We start from the raw sequence: 25,355 nt of genomic DNA on the forward strand, positions 1-25,355 counted from the left end.
TACAACTTTTTTACAGTGCATTTGGAGAAAATTCACAATCTTGATTTTCGTGACACTGTGGTGTTAGGAGAGGTTCTGCCAAGCAGGACCTCAGTCCAGACAGCAGTCCTGTCACTTGTCGCCAGAAGCATTTAATGGCAATTGTTCTTGTGCACCTAGCACCAATTTAAAGCAAAGATAACGTTTGTGTATTCAAGCTGTTCCATAGTATCATCTATTTTAATGTAGCAATGCCTGAGAATTGTCTGAATTTTCTCTTTTTGATAAAATTTCAACATCTTTGTACTTACTTTACTAGGTACTCATACATGCTTATTGCTATTTTGATATCTTAATACAGCTTTTGTCACCTATAACAGAGGTGATTGCCCCACGCAGCAAACAGAACTGGGAACGGGAGAGACAGGAGCTGGAGTGGGTAGAAAGCTGGTCATGTCATGTGGTGGAGGAGTACTGAGAGAAGAGAAGGAGCTCTAGCACGGGGGGATTGAGGTCAAAAGGACCCACTGTTACCAGATTCTCAGTCTGAGATACGAAGGATCTGGTTTTACCAAATTAGAACAGCCTGTGGCATAATTTTGGCTGCAGTCAAAAGGCTCTTTCCCAAATTAATCCCAAGAGTTAGCTCTGGTCAGGGACCACTCCTGAAAGACAATTTGGATACAACCACCATTCTGTGGATAATAAGAAAGTTTAACAGTATGGGCTTGGGCTGTACCATGCCAACTGGCTGCAGGACAGGAAAATTATCCCCAACATGTTTCATTTACTGCTGTGGATGTAACCTCAGTGTTCAGAGCACAACTCCCACCAGCTTCTGCAGACAGGCTCCAAACCAGGACTTGCAGTAGGAGATACCTATGAAAAGTTTGTCCCAAGTATTTTGCCCACACAGGGACAAATGCCGCCCTGATGGTGTCACAAAATTTGGGTGTAATGCCGTATCAGGTTACGCTGTCAGGAATCCACCAGCTGTGGCAAGCTACAGAAAGGAGACACTCAGGAGCTGCCTCCAGCTGCTCTGCCGTTAAAGCATGGTGAGGCCACATGCCGGAAAAGGTCAGAAAACAGTTTCAATTTAAAATCAAGAGGTTTAGAGAAGGAAGGGTGCTTTAAGTTCGTTTTAACCCAGTTCACCATAGTGCTACGCTTAAGCTCATGCCAGGAGCACAATGGCATTTCCCTGCCAGCAGCGTGGTGTTTCCATGCATGCAGAGAACAGTCCTGACATGGAAACGGTTCTGGATTGAGTGAAGTGCATCTGCCACATCCTCCCTCTTCTCTAAATCAAGTGCGTAGTTTGGTGTGAACTCTTGTTGGTGCGGGAGTTGTGGTGATGGATTGCCTTCCTTCGGGTGTTTTCTTTAGGGTGGCCTGAGGACGTTACATACAAGGGACGTGCTCAGTCTTTGGGCACTTGGAGGACACTGCACCCGCTGATGCCTGAGCTGGGTCTGAAGTTGCAGAGGGAGTTTTCTGGAGAGGGAATAAGGTAACAGGACCTCATTAGGTCTCCTGTAGGACACTAGCTTCATAGAGAAAGTCTTTTTTCAGGATTTGAGGGAACAGAAGATAAAAGGATCTACGTCCAGGGGTGCTACTCGCACCTGCAAGACTGTTTCTGCCTTGTTTGCCCAGGTTTCTGTTCTGGTTTTGTGTTTGAATGACAGTGTTTGCAGCTGGATGTAGACAAGAGGATATTAGTTTCATACTTCTCAGCCCCTGTCTCAGTTTGTGATTCCACATATCTTGTACTTCACCATTTTCTGGTTTAAGGCAGCTCTCCGGGGGCTTGCTACCAGAGCAATAAAAATCTCATTTAAAAATTACGACACCCACTTTCCCCTCTCCCTCCCAGCACTGCTGGGGTGGAGGGGATCTTCCAAACGATGATCTGACTGATCTGTTTTGCAGTATAGCAGCTGATTACTGATGGCAGTGGGAGCAGGAGGGGTGGTAATGAGAAGAGAGCAGTAGGAGAAGCTCAAGAAGGAGCCCCGGCACCGAAGCTCAGCAGAGAGGCGAGCACGTGGAGCTCCTGGGCAGTGCCCGTTAGCCGAATCCGGCCTGACAGCCCAGGACAGGGAGTCGCGATCCCGCAGCTCTCCCTGAATCTCTCCTGTCCTGTCGCGTTTGGCTTCTCGCATTCAAAGTCGCTCAGTTGTCAGAACAATTTCTTCTCTTGCCTACGCTCCATCTATAATTCATTAAGAAACCCAGAGAGGTGAAGCTGTCGGCTTTTCCCACTCTTTCCCCTCTGGAAAGCGTAGGCCGAGCGTGGTTTGCAGCAGGACATGAACGGAACGGCTATAAAACCCAGAAGCCAAGGGGAAGGCAGTGGGAGAGGGACACGCTGCCATCTCCTGCCAGGCCTTCTGGGCCACTGGGGCATGGCGTCTGCCTCTCGCAAAGCACGTCTCCTATGTATTTTGCCGTAAGCTGTGGTGGATCTTTGCTCAAAAAACCCAGGTCAGATCCTGGACCCGAAGCACACTGGATCTGTCCGTTCCCAAGCTTCAAAGGAGTTCAGGCCTCAGTCCAAGCTTTTCCTCACTCGTTGAAATTGTCACTCCATGTGCTCCCTAAAATTGCAGCCTATATCTTACACACAAAACTGCTTCACCCCGGATACAGTGTTTTATCCTTCAATTTGGCAACAAATTTGCACCTGCACATCCTACCCTCCCATCATCACCGACTGAGGCTGAACTGCCTCAGCTCTGCTTTATCCCTGCAACAGCTGTAAGGAAAAATAACACATTATTCACCGTGAAAGTGCGGGTCATGCAATGAAATATCCGTCTTTTTGAAACTGCAAATGTAATTGTGCATTTAAATGCAATTTTGAGGAAATGGCTATGGGCATTATTTGCCATGTAGGTTCCACTAATGGCAAATATTGATGTCTAAAAAGCAAGAGAAAGTTGCCACAAGAAGGAGAAATTTTATTCAATATAGTGTAAGGATTAGTTTTCTGAACTGATAATGGCTTTGAAATGTGAACGTGAACCGTGGTTTGCATTTTGCCTTAGATGAAATAACCAGTTTTCTTATCCAGGTTTTCCAGGCCTGTCTCTATTACTCATTTTTAGAGTTCAGCATCACCAGCAACTTGTGTGGAGATTCCTGTGGAAAGGGTACAACAAAAGAAATCTTCATCTTAAAAAGATCATCATATACGAAAAAAAAACCCCAACCAGTTCAGTTGACTATTATTCTCTCTCAGCTGTCTGCAAGGTGAAACTATTGAAGTCTGGCAGTCTTTCAAGGGTGGAGGTAGGACTTTTTTCAAGCCCAGCAGATGAAAGGCTCCGTGTAAGCTCCATCTTAGCAGCAGGGTTTGCATTCAGCTCTGAAGCACGCTCGCAAGAGCCACAAATCCCCGTCCCCGAACAGTGACTCACCAGAGGGCAGCACAATACCACTTTTTATTGTAAAAGCAGGAGTTAACCATTTCAGCTGCCTAAGAGCTTTTTGAAATTAGCTGCTTGTTGTTCCATAGTTATGATTGCAAATAAGTTTCTTTTTAAAGCTAGCCTCTGAAGCAGCTCCAAAATACATTATATTAGGCATACGTTAATGTTTTAGTGTCCAGGCATTCACCAAGTGGAAGCAGAGTAAGTCCAGACGGTTGTATTTTCAATGTATCTCTCTGCCAGGTTTCTGTCCGGGGCGGTCAGGGCAGCTGATGGGTGCTTGTCCACCTTCAAGTATTTCAGAAGCTCTCCTATGTTAAAGGCACCAGCCCGAGTAAATACTGTTTCAGCCTCATTGTTTGGGAGGCATTAAACAGTAGGAGTAAGCTCTCTGATGGCACTTCATGAGAAGGGTTCACAGAAGGTGAATGTAGGCATGCTTTTTTTGTGTTATATTTACTTCTGGTTGTCCTGTATGCTGAGCAGCTTCGAGGTCCTCTAGCACTTACACCAAACTCTCGCCGTTCAAGGAGCTAAGAGGAGTCACTGGTCACATCTTGCCTGCGCAGCTTCCCTTAGGCAGGGCTTCATCTGTCATCCCTCTCTTCCGATGACTCTATTCTGCTTGCACAGGTAAGGGGTGTCTCCAGCAGTTGCCTCCCCTGGTTCAAGTGCCACTGTACTTTTCCAACCTTTTCTGACCTCCTTCTGTCAACTTATAGTCAAAGCTTTGGTATCTAAATTCTTGCTCTTTTGCTGTAGATTAACTACATCTTCTGTCCTTGGTCACTCTCTTTGCTTCAGCCTGGTGGGATCTCTCACGCTTAGCTTCAGCCTGGCACTTCACTCCTGACATTCACGCGTAGATCTCCCTCGACTCTCTCCCTCAGATCTCACTCCTTTTAAACTCAGTCTCAATTCCATCTGCTCCTGCACTTCCTAACTCTGTACTGAAGTCTTCAAAGATGCAGCTTTTCCATGGGGCTGCTCCCCATGCAACCTTAGCTTTCCTTAGCTCAAATATCATCTTTATTTAAAGGCCAGCAGCCTTAAGAATATATGTGTAGAATAAAAGAATAACTTTTCCTACCGTGTTAGCTTTTGGTATATTACTTAGTCTTCTGAGAGGAGTGTAGTATTGTTCTTCAGAGTAGGTATAAAATCATGAGCTTAGTAGTAGAAATAATTGAAATTATGTCTTTCAAGACAACTTTGTGTCTGCTTAAAAAAAAAAGTGATTCTGTTTTAAGAAAAAAGAAAAATATTTTGAAATCCCTATTCTTTTTCTTATATTTTCCTTTGCCCAATATTTGAAGGGAAAAAAAAAAGAAAAAAGGTTTGTTTTTCATTTGCATTCTCTCTTCTATTTCTTGGAAAAACTAAGGAGGGAAAGACAACAAAAATACTGAAAAAAGATTGGATTCAGTTTTCATTTTTTTCACATTTCATTTCATCCTTTTTTTCCATGGAAGGAAGGAAATTAGTAGTTTTTTAAAGGCAAAAGGATGGGAAAAAAGAAGGCAAAAGATCTTTTAAGAATAATTTTTAAAAGCTTTAACAGGGCAGAAAATGTCTTTGAAAATTCATAAAAAATAAAAGTTGAAAAGAAGAATACTTTCTATTCAAAACACTTAACAAAGCTTTGGAGCTAGTTAAGGCAGCTAAGTGTGGTGTGCTTTGTAGCGTTATCTAAATGAGGACAGTCCATCACCTCTACAGGAATCATCCCAGTGCACAGTGCCCTTGCGCCTAATCAGAGAGGTCTTTGTGGGCATTACACAAGGTTTCTCCTGACTAAATCTGATTCCGCTGCTCTTAAGGTCTCTTCATTTCACAGTCAGTGATGTGACTATGACTCAGTGTAGAAATGACCTGAGTTTTGCTTTAAAATAGGGATGAGGCAGGGCTGTATCAGATTCACATCTGCAATATACATCATTTTTAGAGTGGTCTGCCATTGCTTTTAAATGTTTAATTTTTCAAGCTCTACCAAGATGACCACAGAGGCACATTGCTCGGCAGTGGTCGTCCCCAAAGAGCAGTCGCTCTTTGGCACCGGTGCTCAAGGCTACCAGTAAGATATATCTGTGCTTTGGCAAGGTGTGTGACACCTACTCTTCCCGTCCTGTGTATTTATGGGTTTGGAGAAGTAACAGATTATCTGGCTTTCTTATAACTTGGGCAAACTAGAAGTATTTAACTACGCTTTGAAGTTTGTCTTCCCAGGATCGGCAACTTTTTCCATCTTTTATTTGTTTCCTCCCATTTCAAGTTATTGCAATGCCATTAATATCTGAAAGAAAAAAAAAAAGCTTTTATCCACCATGGATAAATTGGAAGAATTGGTTCTTCTTGCAAGGTGTCCAGAAACGTGGTAGAAACCAATGAGCCCATTTGATGTAGGAACAGAAATGTTACTTGTAAGAGCTACCTAGTCACACAGTTTAGTTGTTAATTTTCTTCTGCTGACTCACCAGATTTCCTTTGATGTGAATGGCCTTTTTCTGGAAATTAATCTTTTTTCTCGTAAGATATTAACAACAAAATGGTGACATGGTGTTTTCTGATACTGTTATGATATTAGTACCTAATTGAATTTGCTATTACAAAGTGTGCTTCTGCTGCAAAGAAAATATATATATATGTATATACATATTTCATGTATAAAAATATATATGAAAATATATGCATAAAATTAAAGTGAGTCTTAATGGCTTTAGACATTATTCAATCTTATGTTTGTGCTACTTTTTCATTCCCAAAAGATAACTGCTTATTTTTTAGCCATTGTGTTGTATTTCAGTGTTTATCAATCTTGAAGTCTGGCTGAAAGCCTGTAAATAGACTTTGCATAATCTATTCCTAAATTACGGAGAAATTGATATCTTCAGCAGTGCAGAATGAAAGACTTATTTTTAATTTTGCCATGTCAACAACGTATTACATTAAAAATATGTATAAAATTTTGGAATATGTTGTATACCAAAACTTATATATCATAAATACCGATTACCTGGGATGTTTCTGCAGGGGCTGCTATGCTGTAGCAAAAGTTATGTTTATTGAAGTTCTTAAAAACCACTCTGTCTACTTTTTCTCATTAGTTATTTTCTTAGACTCGGGGAGAAGCAAAAAAAAGAAAGTTCAGTATTATTACTCTCCAGACATACTATTAAGAAAAGAAGCATTTCACATAGAAATAAGATTAGATCTGATCTGCTGCAAGAAAGGCTTTTGTGGTATTTCTTTCAAAGGCTTACCTAGCTAATTTGTCACTTACTTTAAGCACCGAATCACGTGCAGGCAGGAGACGTTGAGAGGTGAACGCCTGCTGCAGCTCTCTTTTTGGCTTGTTAACTTTGCAGAAGTTGTAGTTGGTTTTGAAAGCTCACTTTTCAATGAAGTTAACAAATATCACTGCAAAATAGACTACTCTGTCCCTCAACGTGGATTTATAAACTTTTTCCTCAGAATACGAGTACAGAGATACTGTACTACCTTTTATTCGTGATTCAGATTGTAGATAGGTAACAGCTTGCGTTAATATTTGACAAGGTTTGTTCTATGTCACTGTCAGAAACGTAGCTGAAAATCTCTTTGGCGGGCTGGCTTGTACTTGAAACTGTTTTTTTGTAAGATCTGGATTTGAAAATCTCTCCTGCTAGATTTGTCGCTGTCAGATTCATTGTCTTCAAAATTTGTATTAACCTCTAATGGCGTTTTTCTTTCTGCAGAAGCAGAAGGTGCACGCAGCACAGATGCCAGCCTTCTCCAGGGAATAACCTCTTCATCCCAAGTGACGCCAGCTCCTGCTAGTACCATGGGGCCAGAGGGTGGTTTCTTAGGCAGTGGGCAGGTCCACCTCATCCTGTGGGGAAGTTTGGCAGCCATGACAACACTCTTGTTCCTCACCTTCCTCATCTTCCTCTGCTCCAGCTGCAACAGGTAAGGCTCAGGAGCTTAGCAGGCAGTAATGTTTCTTGAGTCAAATAGTGTGGGGATTGAAATAGCTTCACTAGTAACTAGTTAATAAGAAATACTGAGGTTTTAAGTACAGAAATAAAAAAAGTACAATACAAAATCTGTTTTCAGAGCAACCCTGAATTTGAAAGGGTCTGTTTTTTCTAAAATTAATTTTTTTAATTTTTTTTTTTTTAATTTTTGCTGTGAAGGAGGAATGCTATTGATCTTGCTAGGTGCTTTCTCCTAAGCTGAAGCCTGGAGCGCGGAGGGACGCTGGCTGTCGCGACCCGTGGTGTGCGGGAAGGGGAGCGGTGGCAGCGCTGAGCCCCATCACTCCTGCGCGTCGCTGCCGGATCCCCCAGCTGGCAGAGCTAGGCCTGGTGCATCCTCCTGGAGAGCAGATCACACCGCTCGTCTGAAACCAAGAAAATTAGATGGGCCAAACAGGACCAAAAAAGTATGGGTAGAAAGGAAAGGAAGGTGATTTCTCTGTATTTCATCTTTCCTTTGGCTGCTCCTGCAGACTAGGGAATTGGCCACTCAAGCCAAAATGAGTAAGAATCAGATGATGATACTAAGTAATGGCTTATACTCATACCCTATTCTTCTTTTCTTCTCCATAAGTGGGTTCGATTTCACCAATACAGACACTTCTACTGACTTTGTTTATTGACATTTCAAGGCCCCTTCGTGACACGTAAGCTCAGCCCTGCTGATTGCACAGGGGGACGGGGCAGCCTGCGCTCAGTCCAGGGTGCCCTTCCAACACGTCCGACCCTTCACGACGAGGAGAGGGACTGTTTTGGTCCATATTGCTACAGTTTGCCAGCATAGCTCAATCAGCCAAGTGTATGGGGAAAAAACCCCATTCATAACTCAGTACAGCAGCAAAATCTTTGGTTTGGACCCTTATGCCTATAGGAGCATGTTCTTTCAGCATCGAGAGTGTTGAGGAGGCTGTGCAGCCATAAAATACCCTGTATTGACATAATGTGCGTCTATTGGAAGGCCCCATTTTCCAGCAGGATTTCTCGAATGCCCATGCTGCAAAAAACAGTCATGGGCAAGACCAGACCCCAGAAGTTGGTTGAAACCCTAAAAAGCGTAAGTTGGAACATGTAATTTCATATGATTCAGGTGAAATGCTTTTGTTGCACTGTAAGCTGTTAGACGCCATTTCAGTATCTTCCTATTCATCACAGTTTGCTGTGATACCTGTGTAGAAATAGTAGAAATATGTTTGGGGTTTTTTTTTATTTAAAAGCGTAAAACCTATTTTAAAAACCCTTAAGTCCACAACAAACATCGCAGTTAGGTACTGTGTTTTGTCTTGTAACACTCCAGTCCTTTAAACATCTCTAGAAAGACGGTTTTAAGACAGAATCACACCACTGAGTATGCGTTTGCAGTTACAGAGATATATTGTCAGAAACTATCTGGTGATGCTCTTTAATAGTTGCTAGTCTGGACACAGTATCTTATTTCAGGTCATTCTGTAGGGCAGGTTGTTTATGCATAAATGCAATTATGCAAAATTTCTTCTTAGCTTACTGTTCAAAAACGGTTCAGGACATGGAAAACTGAACAAAATCTGCTCTTTTGTAAAATGTCAGAGTCAGAAAAACCTCTAGTGAGGAAATTAAGTATTTGTAAACTTGTAACTATGCTCTGCATTGGTGCAGACTCACTTGCTCCATTTTCTTATTTCCCAATTAGGTACAATTTTAACAGTTGTTAATGTGGGAAGTACGGTACATTGCAGACTTCAGAAGCAGCACAGATTCCATATCGTCAATATTTTCTCACCTTTTTATTTGCCTTTTCACCTAGGGGAGGGACTATTATTATTTTAAGCTCATGGTTTATTACAGTATTTCAGAATAAGAGTGGTATTTCCAAAATGGTAGAAACTGGAAATGTGATCCATACTTTGAGTCCTATGAAGGACGCAGTGAAGCAGGATTCATTTTAAAATTAAGTTCAAGGCATCTGCTGCTATGACATTTGTAGGCCTTCTTGAACTGCTGTTGCGAATGAGTGGTTTAGAGGCCGCTCAAAGAACCACTGTCGAAGGTATTAGCAGAAAGTGATTTTAATAGAAATTTATGAAAGCGCAACTTAACAGAGTTCGATGGCAAGGTTCACTCTATCACTTACTACACAGATGAAGCATACAAAGGGAAAGAGCATGGGAAACTGAAAAGTCCTTGGCTAGTGTAAACACTACTTAGCAACAACTAAAACATCAGTGTGTTATCAACATTATTCTCATACTAAATCCAAAACACAGCTACACCAGCTATTTGCAAGAAAATTAACTCTATCCCAGCCAAAACCAGGGTATCGTGTTAGAATTGAGTTGGAATGATTTATACAGAGGACGAGGACGAAAAGGTTAAGGGAGACCCTCCCGTTGAGTCACGAGGTTCCACTTGAGCTACGACTCAGATAAGGGGGTGGCAGTGATCCCCGCTCTCGTCCTCCACTTGGGCCAGGCAGCGGAAGTTTCTGGTACGATCGGTACATTCCCCACCCTCAGCTACGCAAGAGTTCCTGATACGGTCAAGGGACGCTTCACCGCCTGACAGGGCCAAGGTTTAACGGGAGTTTCTGAGATCATGGAGCGGCCCAGGAAGGGGCGGGGGGGAATGCACCACCACAACTGCTCATGCTTAATTATAACTAGTATCCTGAGTGGGAGAAGGCTGGATTTTGTGGGCCTTTTCTACTTCTTCATAGGATAAACACTTTTTACTGACACAGTTTAAGGAACTCCCCAGATAGTCTGTCACCAAAACATGTATCTCATGTATCTCTGAGCATTTCAGATATGATTAAATTGAGGATAATATTTTGATTATCATTAGTTACTCCTTACTGCTTACTCTTATACTGAACAAGAAAAAGGGTTGTGTGTGTTTGTTGTACCTCTTCAGATATGTTCACCACCCTACCTTGATGGTGACCTTACACAGAGGTCATACCGGTCCCTGTAATTAACTTTCAGTTACTCCATTTTCAATATTATTGTGAATCACAGTTCTGCTCCCTGCAGGTGTGTAAGGTCTATTAATGACTGGCATTTGTACATTGGCATAATCTGTAGTAACAGTTCATACATCTTTTTCATTAAGGGAAAAGAAGGCCAAACATCAGAATGGAGATCATGAAAATCTGATGAATGTGGTAAGTATTTATTTCTGGTAGCTTGTGTCTGTCTTGCCGTTGGCTTGCACCAAGCTCCTTGCAAAATACTGCAGGTTGGAAAATAGCTCAGGAATTTGGAGATGGCTGAGCACGAGAAACTTTAAAAGTTGCAGAACAGAAAGAGGAGGAAAACTTGTGTAGACCCTGATAATATGCACTTTCTCGATGCTCTTTCTGCCACCATTGTCACTCCAGATCTCCTGTCTTTCTTTCACTCCATTTGCAGCGCAAGCGCAGTGTTCCTGTTTGTCAGCTGCTGTCTTCTCCCGGGTTGAAGCCGTGGTAATATCTATTACCATAAAAGTTGGAAAGGAGATCACTCTGGACATACTTGCATTTATTTGTTTTAACACCTGTAAAAACAAGCACCTAAATCTTTGAGTGTCATCGGCATGGTTTGACTCTCCTGCCAGTAATACCCGTGAGTCAGAGCTCCCAAGATCAGAATGAAATTTGTCATGTATTTATTTATGCAAACGTTTGTTCTGATCCAAGAGTGATTAGATCTCACTAATTTGTGTTGCAGCCTTCCGACAAGGAGGTGTTCAGCCACTCGATCACCAGTTCGGCCACAGAGCCTCCTCCGAGCAGCGACCAGAACGGGGCACTCAGCAACGGCGAGGGTGAGTGACGCGGCCCCTGCGGGCGGGATGAACGAGCGGTTCCGTCCCCTTGCTCACAGCTCCCATGGTAGCTGCACATCGGTGATCTCTCACGTCCTACGTTTCTAGCTGTCAGCTTTCCAAGCACACAGTCATGCCATTTATCTGTTTCCCTCTGCTCACCTCTGGAGGTCTGACACCAGATCGGCTGCTGTATCCCAGGGCAGTGGCTGGGCATGCAGCTCTCTGGAGGGCAGTCCTTTTCGTACGCAAAACTTATGTTCAAGTAAAAGAAATGCGGTGAACGCATTTGCCTTGCTGGGAAGTCAGCAGCCCACCCCATGGAGATGTTGGCATTTTAGGCTGCATCTCCACTTTCCTGCTGGGCATGCTCTAGCACAGCCCTGCACTCCGGCTCCCAGTCCTCCATGCCAGCCAACACTGGAAAGGTGCTGAGGTCCTCCTCTGGGCCACCAAGCTCCATCTGCAGATAGATCAGGCCGTCAGGCAAAGACTGCAGCGTTCCCTAATCTCAGCCAGCTACGGAGTTGGGATGTGACCAGAAGATGCAGTTGCACCTTGGAGCTTCACTCCTGGAGGCTGTGGAAATATTTCAGATCCTCCTCCAGGGACTACAGGTTTGGATCATAGTCCTGTGCTGTACGAGACTGTCACTTGTATTTTTGTATTTTAGGCAACATAAACAGGCAACATAAATAGGCTTCCTTTTTTTTCCTTAGTCTTTACTTTGCTGAATGCTCAAAATGATTCACAGTGAAGTATCACTGGAAAATATTTTACTCAGCTGCACCTAAAAATAAACTCAGCTCAGAGCTGCCAGGAGCCAACTGTTGTCTCCACACTAGGCACCGACACCGGGGGCTGCACTCCCAACTTATAGCCCACCTCCTCATCTCACTGTGCAGCCGGAGGCTAAGCTATTCAGTCTTTACCCCTCAGAGACAAGTATCCAAAGAAATTTTTAAACTTTGTTTTTGCAGCTAATCACTGCTCCCATCCGTTGGCTTGTTGCGTATGTAGGTGTGTGTGGCTCACCAAGGGACTCAATGCGCAGAGCAAAGCCCTGCGGAAGGGAAGCGTTTCTCTTTGCTACGAGTCACCACACGTGCAGCTGTCAAAGCTGCTACTAAAAGGCGTACTATCAACCAGCAGACAGTTCTCAAACTGTGTGATATTACTCGGTTTACACTCTGCACAACAACCCTTGTGAATACCAGGAACCAATGTGCTTTAATTTCTTATTTATACTTTATGTGTTCTTTTTGTCAATAGTTCTTTCTTTTGCAGTTTCTGCTAGCCTTTTGAGCAGAGGCAGGGCTATGGAAGCAGCACCATCAAATGTGGTTTTTTTCCTTTGTTCAACCTGCTAGTGCTGTGTTTATCTACACCAACCCCTTATCTACACCAGCCCCTTCTGTGCTACTACCCATAACCACAGGAGCACGGAAACGTGAGCTCTCATTGCTTCTAATTATCCCCGGCAGGCTGAACGAGGTGGGTGCTCTCTGGAGCCTGTGGCAATGCTCTGCATAGCACAGGAATCCCTGAGAGCAAGCACGAGAAGGGGGAAACGTGTTCCAGCTTCTCCAGGCCATTTCTGATGTTCCTCAGGAAGTCTGCAGCCATCCTGGATAGTGATTAGGACACCCTAAGTCCTAGTCAGGACACAGTAAGACACTTCCTCCTATGCCACCTATTCCTCCCCAGTGGTATGCAGGAGCCAAGTGAATGGAGAAGGATGTTTTCCTTTTCTTCTCCTCCCATCTCCCATCCAGACAGCAATTACCATCTCACGCCTCCAGTTCCATCCTGAGTCTTGCTGTCAGGGTATGGCTCCCTGCGGGTGCTGACTGCGTGAGTCTGCATACCCTGAGCACAAGATAAAGCAACATCCGTGACAACCACCAAATCAAGGGTACTGATTGCTTCGGCAACACTGTATGTCATCATGTCAAACACACTGAAGAAAATGGAAGAATGAGTTGATCTTGCTGAGACAGTACCATAGGAACTGTACTAAGAAAAGTAAAGCTATTCAGAAGTGATTTTTCAAAGAAATGGTGTCACGGAAAGTAACATACCATACACTACATGCTTGTATGTGCCCATGTATACTTCTCTGAATGCAGGCAAATGTCATATGTGTGCACTGTAAGATGAGAAGTCCCATAGATTTCAGTCTCTAATACCCTGTAGTGACAGTGACACGTGACCTGCTTCTGGGACTTAAAATAACATATTCTGCTTAACGCTACTTTATGAAGTCTAGTCTTCTCTTTTGTGCATATGGCTGGCTCGTTAGTAGGTTGTCAACCTACATTATGTGCTGCGAGACTAAGAGAAGTATGGCATAGCCTTCCAGTGAGGAGCTTCTGGTGTAGCGCGCAGTGAGGCTGACTGCGGCAGGGCTGAGTGAGGTGTGATTCAGATGAGAATTTGGCCAGCATGTTAAACAAGGTGAGGGCTGGGTAGGGAGGAAGCAGGAATACTTTCCTTTTTGATTCCAAAGGATAAAGAAATGGAAAGAGGAAAAGAGGCTTTTTTTAAAGGCACTTGGTTCGAGGGCTCCCACCGATGTGCGAGTCTCCCATCTGAGGTTACTGAGCAGTCTGTAAGCATTCAATATAACCGACTACAGCTGAACGTCCATGCACACCTGCACCTACCCACCCATCCCCTCTTGTTACTGTGAATGCTGTTGCTATGTAATGTGACTTGGGGGTGCACAGAGTATTTAAGATGTTGTGAGAAAGCTATTTAACAGTAGAGTGCAGGAATCTCTGTAACTGAAACCTTTTGATAAACATGACGACCACTAGACATTTCCAGGCATTAATATCATTATCATTTTCAATGAGACACAAAACCAAAGTGATGTAGAGAGTACCAAATCGCACTCACTTATAGTTACGCATTTGTTTTAAATACTTCTTTATAATTTTCTCTAGTACTCTCAGAGGACAGTACAACTGCCTGTATCCAGCCTTATGAAGAAGTACAGACGTCTGTCTCTGATCTGCTAGATCAACAGGATAGTCTTGGAAAGTCCATAAAATGTCACCAGAGCCGGGAACTACCCAGTATTCCCCCTAACACCACCATGGAAACCATCATCTCAGCTAGAAATGCAGAAAATGATCAAGGTCTTGGAATGGAAGGGCCTTACGAAGTCTTGAAAGACAGCTCCTCTCAGGAGAATATAGTTGAAGACTGCTTGTACGAAACTGTGAAGGAAATTAAAGATGTTGGAGCAGTAGCGAGCATGGAAGGGAGCTGTAACAGCAAATCAAAGGCTTCACTGACAGTTTCTGAAGGTCAGAATCAGATTCCTGAGTGCAGAATTGAATCAGCAGAATATGCATCTGTTGACCGAAATAAAAAAAGTCGCCAAAGTGCTAATTCAGAAAGCCCTCTTGACAACACACCAGATGTAGAGGATGAGCTTCCCCCTCCGGTACCCATGAAACTTCTTGATGAAAATGAGAATGTGCAAGAAAAAGAAGTGGAAGGAGAAGAAGTAACAGAAGGAGCAAGTAAACCAGAGAAGGTAAATACTGCAAATACTTGTCCTTGCCAAACAGCCAAATGATAGAGAACAATAACAAAGAAATGCCAAACCCCCCCCGAAACACGCAAGGTGATGCAAGACTGTAAAATATGGAAATATGAAAATGTACAGTATGGTCTTTGCATTATAGGCATGTAGTCATTCCATTGCAGCCTATATTTTGGATTGTTGCAATATGCACTTCATAAGGCTTTTCCCAAATTATCCAGAAATTGTATAGGAGGCCTCTGCTTCTTTGTTTAATAGTATTAGACTTGTGGGAGCTATTACAATAGGTATCCAGTATCTCTGTCAGCACCTGTATCTTGTTCAGAATCCAACCCTTGGTTTTTTTTAATGAAACCTCAATTTACAAAAAGGAGAGGGGGGCATTCTTGGTGGATGCCCTAACTTTAGATGTGCCTCCTTTGTTGGGCCACCTTGACTTAGCTCTGCAAGTGTTAGGCATCTGCTCAAAGCCACTCGTCTCGTCTCTCTCTGTAGGAGAGAGGGACAGAAAGAGAGAGAGATTGCAACTGTAGGCTTTTATATTTGTCAAATTCTGTATGTCGCACATAAACAGAGTAATGAATTGCTACCTGCTGAAATCATTATGTTTTCTCAGCAGCTTATTCTTTCTCCCAGCCTAGGGACAAGTTAGTGGTGAAAAACAGAATTATGACATTTTCAACAAGTTATTTGCCCATTTTTAGTTTTTCACCAGAATTAATTTTCAGGATGCTTTCAGATCATTGCACAGAGTTTTCATAAACTGCTGAGTTTGCATTTTTCAGAACTAGTTTAGATAACTTATTATTAATTGTGAATGAAGGAACTGTGATTTTAGCAGATGAATATAATTTTGGTGTCTGAGTCATCAAATAATATTAGGTATTGATGAAAATTTCAAAAAAATCCTTAAGATGCAATGTGACATTTTAATATAAACATTTACCTAAAAAATCATAGCAGAACTGAGGTATTGGTACTTGTTTCTGCATTTCAGTAATCCAGGCAGAGGGCAGAAAAATACCTTGTTAAATAACTGACTAACCATGTAACCTATAAAGCATAATAGAGTCAAAATGAATGAACTGAAGACTACTCATAATATAAAAATTGTTTATCTGGACTCTTCAGTGCACATACTTACAAATAACGAGCTCGTTAAGTAAAAAATTAAGATGTGATTGTCAACAATAATCCGCCAACACTCCCCCCTCCCAAATTCAGGCCATATGTAATTTTTAATTAAACTTTTAGAGAAACAGCTTTCCGTAACAGTGACATTTTTCCTACCAGACTTGCAGAAAATCATTGTATTTCCCAGGCACCGATACAAAGGAAAAGGGTTTGCTGCTCTGTAGCTCCCCAGCACACCGCGTATACAGTGTCAGTAACTGCAAGGAGTGGGAATTGATTAAAATGGTTCAGGTTTTGAAGGATTAATCAAGAGATGACACATGCAGTCCCCTAAGTGCCAGAAAAAAGGTGTTTGTCTAATTAAAATTTATTCAGAGCTAAAGCCATCCTGAGTTAAAGCTTCGGCAGCATTAGATCGTTGCCGCGTTCGCTGCTAGGTACATGCATTATGCATCGAAGCGTGTGCCTGTCCTGTCCTTGAGAGCTACAGCTGCAGCAGAGTTGGAAATGGTAATTGATGGAATATATAAATGTCATTATTGTTGGCATTGTGCGGGGAGGTGGTTGCAGGATTGTTTTTCTGTTGTGATGATGATAATTTTTCCCCCTATTTTGCTGCTTCAAACAATGCAGAGCAATGCCTGATTTTTCCGATGTAGCAACCAAAACCCAGAAGTTTATGGAAATGTATGTTATATTCATAACTCTTTTAGTTAAACAGACTCCATAGGTGTCTCTTTTTCCCTCCGCTCTTGTGAGGCTACTTAGCTGCCTTGCTTAACATGACATCCACATCCCAAACTTTTCAACCTTCTGCCTTGACCCTGATGAAGAGAGAGGCTGGGCGTACGTCGTGCGAGTCTCTCTCACCACAGTCAGGCTTTGCTTTAGTAGGGCACAAAGAAGGGACAGGCAGGGAGGCTGCTTGTGTAACCGAGACTTGTACCTGCCAGCAGACAGAGAACAGACCGTGTCCAGGCTGCTTCAGCCTCAGCCGGTGAAAGAGGGCAGCCGGGATGATCCCCAGCCCGTGCCAGTTCCCGAAGCACACTCACTCGGGAGAGAGCTAGGTGGACCAAGCCAGAGACCGTTCCAGTATATAACAGCATGAAAAGGATAAAGGAACCTTTCGAGAGCCAGACGTGCAATAAACGGGTGAAAATTAATTATCTAAATTGGTTATTGGCCGTGACCCAGCCAAATCCTTTAGAAGGTTTTGGTGAAGAAAGGCACCTTTACAGGCCCTCGAAAAACTTGGGTGTAGTTCTAATAAAACTGGAGAGGCAGACTAGTTTTTCTTTAGTTCTTCCTTTTTAATTAAAAACAGGAAGTATGGATCTCCTTTTTCACCCAGGTCTTTCCAGGGAGCACTGGTAGAAATGCTCTCAGTGCGTATGTCTGGCTGCTGCCATCTGATTTCAGACTTGCGCAGCCTGAGGATGGGCAAAGCATCTCTTAGAAATGCACCAGAGGAGAATGGTTTTCTTGTTCTGGTGCCCGAGTCAGGAGCAGCAGCTGAGCCAAAGAGCAAAAAATCAAGTGCTGTTGAGGAACAAAAGGCAAGTGGAAGGCAAATAAGGACACATGCTGTTTGTGTTGCTGCTGTTGAGGTTTCAAGCATAACTTACAATATTGCTAGGCACAAAATGTTTAGGAGCAAGTATTTTTTTCAGTTTCCAAGATGACAATATTCTTCAAAATTGATGTGTTATAGGTTTCACATTTAGAAGAAGGAACGCTAGGTCCCAGGGAGACAAGAACAGGATTGCCAACACCCTGGGGTATTTGTCAACACTTGAGTGGGAAACTGGAGAAGGGGTCCTGACACGTGGTGCTTATAGACACACTGACGAGAGAAAAAACTTCACTGAAGAATTTTGCAAGCACGTTTGTTTTAATGTGTGAGGATGAAATTAGTAACTTATTCCTCAACACAAAAAATATCCTGCAAATAAGAAAGGCTAAACTGAGCTGCTGCCGTGAAGCACATCTAATAAAGGGCCAAAGTACATTTGAAAGTCTCGTTTTTCTTTTTTTTTTTTTTTTTTTGTGAGTAAACAAACCACAGGTTAAAAAGCGCATTCTCCAGGCAGTGAGGAAGAACCAAGGGAGTTGTTAGGTGTGAGGGAAGCCCGCCGGGGAGCAGCAGACAGACCTCAGTGCACTTTGGGTCAGGGTCTTCATCAGAAGTGCCGCAGGGGTTTGAAGCTTGGTATTTATCAGAAGTAAAAACACCAAGAAAAATGGAAGTAGGAGAGAATCTGTTGTAATGAGCCTCTGTGGAAAAAAAAAGTCTTGTGTGTCTAATATCTGTCTGGAAGCGGTATTTGATTGACTGTGCTAAACATAGCTTTCCTTCTCCACCTTGGTCTGCACTGGAGGAGGACTGAAGTATTTTAGGCGGAGAATTGGCGTGAAACTCCAAAATACGGCCCATTACAAACAGTGCTGGAAGGCTCCCTCTAGATCACTGTGGAGCAGGAGTCCAGCAAAGCCTCCTCGCCCCGGGGGGAGGAATCACACGGCTGCTGTGAGGTAGCCAGGGTCTTCGTTGCCATAAAGGTCCTCAGACATTTTTCGTAAGAGCAAAATGCTTTTCCCCCAATGTTTTGTGACCTAATTTCTACATGACACTTTACATGCTTGAAGTTAGGCTTGATACCAAACCAAGCCCTCCATCCTTCAGTAACTTTGCTACGTGAACTGGATCCATCCAGTTGCTTTGAGGGTTGAGCTGCCCGTCCCAGGGCGGATTGCAGCAGGTCTTTTCCACGTTTGTGGTCTGAGTGGTGGTGAGGCAGTGCTGCTGTGCACCTCTGCGCAGCTGCTGCGTTTCGTGGGGGAGGAGGACACGGCACCTCCCTTGCAGCACTTCCAGGATCCACTGAATGAAGGATAACAATCGTCAGGAAGGCGCCAGTTGAGTATTGTTCTTTTGTCTAAAAGCATATCTGAAAGTCACATGGAAGGCCAACTAGTGTGTCACAACAGCTGACTTTTAATTGTTCAAAAGCCTTTGCAGACTCTTTTTTGCTTCATTAGAAGTGTAAAGGCAGGGATACAGCAGAGCAGAGTTTGTTTTAACCATTACATTATTTTTACCCTTTTCAGGTCAGGACAAGAGCAGATACATTAAAAAGCTCTACTAACCTCAGGGCTGCTATCTCCAGAGATGTACTCTGGATATTAGGGATATTAGCTATGTAAAATGGAACTAGTGAGCAAATGACCATAAAATATAATGTATTGACGGTAATGGGAGGATTTTATTATAGGTTTCACACTGTTGACTGGTAATGAGCCTTTTTTTTTTTTTCTTTCTTTCTTCCTTTTTTACAGAGGCTTAGTTCAATGTCTTACAAGTCTCGAGAGGAAGATCCATCTCTTACAGAAGATGAGGTAGGTTTCTTGCACGAAATTCAATAACTAACTAGAGACCTTTTTTCAGGCAGAAATTAGCATAAGCTCTGCATGATTAAGCAGGATCTAAGAAAGGTGAAATTTGTCTGAAGGGAAAATGAAAGCTGAAGTTTCTCTGCACAGAGTTTGTACTGCCACATTCCTAAAATCAGAAGTATTCTAGCATATGGCTACATTAGGCCAATAGGTTAAAACATAGTGACCACACTTAGCTTATTGTTAGGGCAGCTTCTTGATTTGGATGATGAGCTTTACTTAAGAATAATAATCAGCATTTTGATTATTATTCCTTTCGAAACATGCTCCACCTTCCCCACACAAAGTGTTTGGGGCTCTGGGAAATAAACGGAAGCTCAATAAAAGCACTGGAACATAAACTGTTCTTTAAAATGTCTGTTAGTCAAATAAATTGAGGAGATTGAAACAAAGACAGAAAAGTTAAACAGAAATAAGGTTGCTTGTGATCATCTCCAATACACCCGTGCAATTTATAAATATGTTCTCCGGACATAAAAGTAAACACAAACTTGGCAATGAGCTGAGTGAGCTAATGCTTTCTGCTGGGAGAAGTGCTCCCAGACATTAACGAATAAATTGATCCTTGAACTGGATTCGTGTAATTTAATGCTGGAAATGGTTGAAGTATGGGTGAGCAGAAAAGCCATTTTTTGTTGATTGGCTGAAATTAGTAAAAAGCAAGAAGTATTGCTATCTGCAATTGGATGTCTCTCTTTATTAAAAAAAATTTTAAAAATACAGAATTAGCAGAAGCGATCTAGTTCATCAGTCAGTGTTGCCTAATGGTAATAGACATTTTCATGCCAATCTATTTTAATTGGATTGATACAAATTCAGAGTGGTCTTGCATGCTTGGGAAAGACTTTAAATGTAAGAGCAATGTTACAATTGCGATATTAGGTACCAGAGAAGCAGTGTAGGGAGTTTCAGCTGCCTGCCCTGTGCAGGGGGTAGTGTCCGCTTGGACTGGGAGAGGGAGACAAGAGGCTTCCTGTGCTTGGTGCCAGCCCCGGCGAGCCCTGAGTGGAGGGACACGTGTGGACGTGGGCTTCTCCTTCACCTTTTCATTAAGTGCCACCTTCGTGCACTAATTTAAGCATACCACCTCCTTAGAGGGGATTTTTACAGCTAGGAGTGAGACTCTGGCTCCCTCTCTTGTGTTTAAAGTAGCTGAGAGGTTTCAGTCTCTAGTCTTAAGTTCTAATACGCAGTGACTGAGATGCAGCTCCTCTTTGTTGGCAGAGTTTAGTCAACAGGACAGACGTTGCGTATCAAGATCGGCACCAACTATTTGCTATTTTCTGGTGTGGGTAATTTATCTCCTGATTTTTAATGTTCTCTTCACATGACTTGGTGCCTCCTTGGTCCTGCCTATAAACACAACAAATAACTACTCTCCTATTGGGGTGTCTCTAAATTAAAATTTAATACTATTAAAAATAATAATAATTTTAAAACCCCCAAGGATCAGACAGCATCCTTCTTCTACATTGCAGCAGTTAAACCTGATCATCCCTCTGACGCCTGTCTCCCCATTGAGCCCACGCTGGCTCCAGGACCACGGCAAAACTTGCAAGTGCTTCTGCTCACAAAACCATTCCCTTTTGCCCAGGATCTAATTTGCCTGTAGGGGATTTATGTTCAAAGAATTTTTACATTTATAAACTTCTTTTATAAAGCATTTTATAAGGCATTATTTTTTGAAAGAAAATCAATTTATAAATGCATGCCAGAAAACAAAGGATTTGTAAGAAATCTTTTTTTTTGTAGGAAAGGATATGTTTTTGTTAGAAGATCCTGTCTTTTCTTAAGTAACCGACATCCTTGTGGTGGAAGGGGTACAAACTGGCACACAAGCTTTATGCCTTGCTTAAATACTCAGCAGGTGTCTCCTTTTCCTAGATCTCAGCCATGTACTCGTCGGTGAGTAAGCCGGGACAGGCCATCAAGGCACTGGATTCTCCTTACACTTGTATTCAAGAAATTGCATCTCAGAGGTCCCCATCTATTTGCAGTGGCCTCTATGCAAGTGTGAAGGACTTTGAAAACACCCTAAATACTACCACTGTGCCTCAGTCAGCGGACAGACCAAACGGGGAGCTGGAGCCTGACTATGAAGCTATCCAGTCAGTGAGCCAAGAAGAAGACAGGACCTTGTCTGTGCCTAACACAAACCACACTGCGCTTTCGGGAGAGAATGACTATGAGAGCATAGGGGACTTGCAGCACCACAGAGATTTCACCAGACTTTAACTACTCTGGCAGGCAGATCTCAGCATTTATCTGATCCGCTGGTATTTTCAAAGGAACATGTGAAACACGGAGAGGGAAGTGCTTCTCCTTTTGAGGAACAAAGCTAAGTAGAGAACAAAAGTGGTGAAGAAGCAGTGTACATTTCAGCCGGGGTGTGATACCCACTAGGTTATTCTGGGTGGTGGATGGAGGCTCATGGGAAAGGGTATGTCAGGTCGGAATGAGGACCAGGACAACGTAAAGGCTTCTTTACTATTAGCTCGACGACAACCAGAATTTGGAAAGGACTGCTGGCCTTGTTGTCCTGGTAGGATTGCATACCAAAAAGACCGCCTTTACACAAAGCTAGCTTTTCATTTTAAAAGATTATTTTATGTCATTTGCTTCAAAGTGTTTTTCAAGCATCATTTTTCATTCAAGTTTGGGCATCCACTTTGTTGAGCAAATCACGGATCATCGTACCTCAACTCAGACTTAGGTTGCAGGGCTGGGGAAAGCGTGCTCACTTCTGTGTCTTTTGGGAAGCTCTGTCCACGTTCATTGCAACTAAAGTGCAAACAACAGTAATTCATTTCACAAGGGACCTACTCCAAATGTACTTGAATTAATTGTTGGCTTTTTCTTCTTTTTTAATGTCAAGGGCTGTAGAATGTGACTTGCAATATTTGAGATGTGTACTGGTATTTGTAGGTTTTTTGTTTGATTATTTGTGAAATACTGCTTTAAAATGGCAAGTGACACCCATAGCGTTCTTGATCCATTCCCCTCGTGTGCACACAGACCTCCGCGTACACACACTAGACAATTGTCATGTTGCAAAAAGTTGCGCAAATTGATGCGTTGTCATAATGTTTAGTCTAACCTTGACAGTGTTGAATCACCTTTTGAAGAATTTTGCTCTTTTTTAAGCTTAAAATATTTTAATATGTTTTTCTAGTTTATTATATAGGAAAATGTATGTACTGTGTTGAGTGGATATTTTTTATTTTTACAACATATTTTTCATCTTCAAAGTTTTTATAGATTAATTTTCAGTTTTGTGTAACAGGAGGAATCCCATTATTTGATTGGGCTTTATTTGGTTTTCCTTTAATTTTTTTTCCCTATTTTAGAAGTATGTAAATGAGCTTCAGGGTTCTTTTGGTCTTCTTGAGCAGGACATGGAACATGCCTTGCTGTTTTTAAGCTCAAAACAATGGAGTCTGTGTAAAAGAAAACTGCCAAAGGGCAAAAAAGAGGCAGAGAGAGAGTGGGATTTAGTCTGGGATAGCCACTGGTCCTCCTTGTTCCTCTGCTAAAAGGAGCAGGGGGGCAACCAAGAACTTCTTGGGGCTCTGACAAGCAGTTTGAAAGCCACCATCTTTCAAAGATACCAAGTTATTCTGTTACTGTTAAAAACAAAGTACAGTGCTTAGATGAAATAAATAGGTACTGGGTTGACACTTTTGTTTTCTTCAAGAATAGTACAATGAATAGTACAATAGTGCAAGAATAGTCCAACAATAGAAAATTGGCGTTGTGTGATATGCATTTGTACACAGTTATGTGTACACATGTGGATATATCCCCATGTATATAAGCATACACATGTAATTTGGACACAAGTATAAATTATGGTCTGAACTTGGTAGCATTCAAATAACATTCACATACGTAATATTTGGCATGTGCTTGAAGAGTAGTTTCTTTTCAGTTCAAAATAAACAGTCCATAAAATGAGGTTGGCTTATTCCATAGTAGCCTAAAACGAGTTTAGTTTCAGTTCAGTTGGTACTGGGTTTTGATATATTGGATTGAGTTCTTCTCAGATCACTGTTGGCCAACACTCAACATTACTTGGTACTATAAAGTGCAAACACAGATCTGATTATACACATTTATTAGAAATTATTTCATAACTGAAAGAAGTGTATTAATTTATGAGCTTTGCCTGTAAGTAGTATGGCTCTGAGGAACAATGCAAGTGTGCAGTCAAACTCTGCCTGCAGGGTGATTCAGACTTTGTGGATCCTGACCTCCTGCGACAGTGCAGCACACTTGATCTATGGTTCTCTTCTTTCAAGGAAAAGCAGTTCAGATCAGTCTGCATCCATCGTGTTCTTGACCATGCTGCCATGCTTCCATAGCTGCAGCAAACTCTTTGCTTCCACTTCATTGCAGTGCTTTTTAAAGCTGACTTTGGTCTTCCTTTCTGGAGTTTTTCCCTCAAAAAAAGTTCCTGTTTCTGTTCCCTTGAATGTGAATTCATGAAGTTTGCCTTTGACTGTTCTCTTCTTCTACTTCACACTGTTTAAGGCCAAAGATAAGATGCACCACGTTTCAGAAGATCTTTTGTGCTAGGTCTGGAGAATTTCTGAAGTCTTTTAACTGTATGTTTGCTGTCTGTTCCTTGCTCAGGGGGACGGGTTTTTATATGTAGTCCTTAGCCTGACTCCTGCAACTTAGTGGCAGGCATACCCTAACTCCTGAAATTCCCAAACACACCTCAAGATGGGATCTACAATCCTTAAGGATTGTCTTACTCATTACGTCGATGACTGCTTTTGGAGAAACAGTAGCAGCATGAGGTTTGTCAGGTTCACCAGATGCAATTTCAAGACCAGTTTAAAGATTGAACTCTTTATTGTAAAATTTTGAAGTGCAAAAGAAGAAAATCAAACATCATTGCAGAAGTGCCCCCATCAGCAAGTGAAAGGCAGGAGGAGGGCTGCCTGGTCGCTCTTTGTGGTCTTTCAGAGCAGAATCGAGAGTGTTGTTTTGGAGGAAGGGACACAAGACTCAGCTCCTTCCTTCCTTTCCTTCCCCTGTTCTGACAGCTGCTCCTTGAGACCCCCAGACTTCCCTTTTCCACAGTGAAATCCCTCCCCCTCTCTTTTTTCTTTTGTTCCTGTTTTTAACCTGCCTCATACAGCCTCGCACTGAAAGCTGGTACTGAGTTTGCAGTCCTTGGTGCTAGCACATTCCTTCCCATTTAAATGACTCTCAGGCTGGTCACAACCTTTTCAGCGTCCACTAGACCCTCAGCCTGGTGGGGAAGGAGCTCAGATTCTGGATTGCTGCCCTCAGCCGTTGAGACCCCCTCACATTGGACTCTTGGGAGCTGCAAATAGGAATTGCCCTCCTGAACAAAGACACATGGGGGAGTCCATAACTCCCCTCCAATCTCCAGTATATGGTCTAATGCTAAAGAAAAATGTTTTAGAATTCAGTCCAAGGTTCTTAAGTGAATAATTACATCTCTTGACAAAGAATCAAGCTTCTGTTTTAGTTCCCTCTTCCCAGAACTAAGATCTGTTCCTTTATGGCTGTTGCCAATGCTTTTCACTAATATATTGGATGGAAAGATTTTTCCAACAGTAATCCCCAAACAGATTAATCTGACTGTAAAGAAAAGAGAGTCTCTTTTACTTGTCTCTTCATTGCTGTTTTTTCTCTTTCACCGTATCCCTAAATAAAACGTCAACATTCAAATTGAAGTATTTGTTACCTGGTGATTTTTTCTGGGGAAGCTTCACAGTGTATTTCTTTGCCTCCATTTTTTGGCACAACTATATAATAAGATCTCACATCAAATTGCCATAGTAAGGCCAAGACAAGCTGTAATGTGTGTGTAACTACGCTAGTGTAAAGGTCTTTTCTGTTTTCCGTCTGGGAACTGGTAGAAATAGGAAATGCAGTTTGGATGTTTCTTCCATGAATCTGTGTCTCCTGTATGTGTTCTAACCCCATACCTAAACCAGTTGCCCCTTGCTACCATGGCGCAGA

General features: G+C 42.4%; 1 protein-coding gene across 1 annotated transcript in view; it reads left to right on the forward strand.

The window, feature by feature from the left end:
* PAG1 (phosphoprotein membrane anchor with glycosphingolipid microdomains 1) overlaps positions 1-24,202 on the forward strand; it is a 109,330-nt gene extending 85,128 nt beyond the window's left edge. The window contains exons 3-8 of the mRNA XM_075141597.1: positions 7,151-7,361; positions 10,514-10,565; positions 11,113-11,209; positions 14,158-14,756; positions 19,239-19,298; positions 21,240-24,202. Of these exons, the coding sequence (XP_074997698.1) occupies positions 7,237-7,361; positions 10,514-10,565; positions 11,113-11,209; positions 14,158-14,756; positions 19,239-19,298; positions 21,240-21,590 (1,284 nt within the window). The 5' untranslated portion in view covers positions 7,151-7,236 and the 3' untranslated portion in view covers positions 21,591-24,202. The remainder of the gene's footprint in view (positions 1-7,150; positions 7,362-10,513; positions 10,566-11,112; positions 11,210-14,157; positions 14,757-19,238; positions 19,299-21,239) is intronic.
* Positions 24,203-25,355: the final 1,153 nt, after the last annotated feature.

The sequence above is a fragment of the Calonectris borealis genome, chromosome 2 (genome assembly GCF_964195595.1).
Source record: "Calonectris borealis chromosome 2, bCalBor7.hap1.2, whole genome shotgun sequence".
In the NCBI taxonomy this organism is placed as follows: domain Eukaryota; kingdom Metazoa; phylum Chordata; class Aves; order Procellariiformes; family Procellariidae; genus Calonectris; species Calonectris borealis.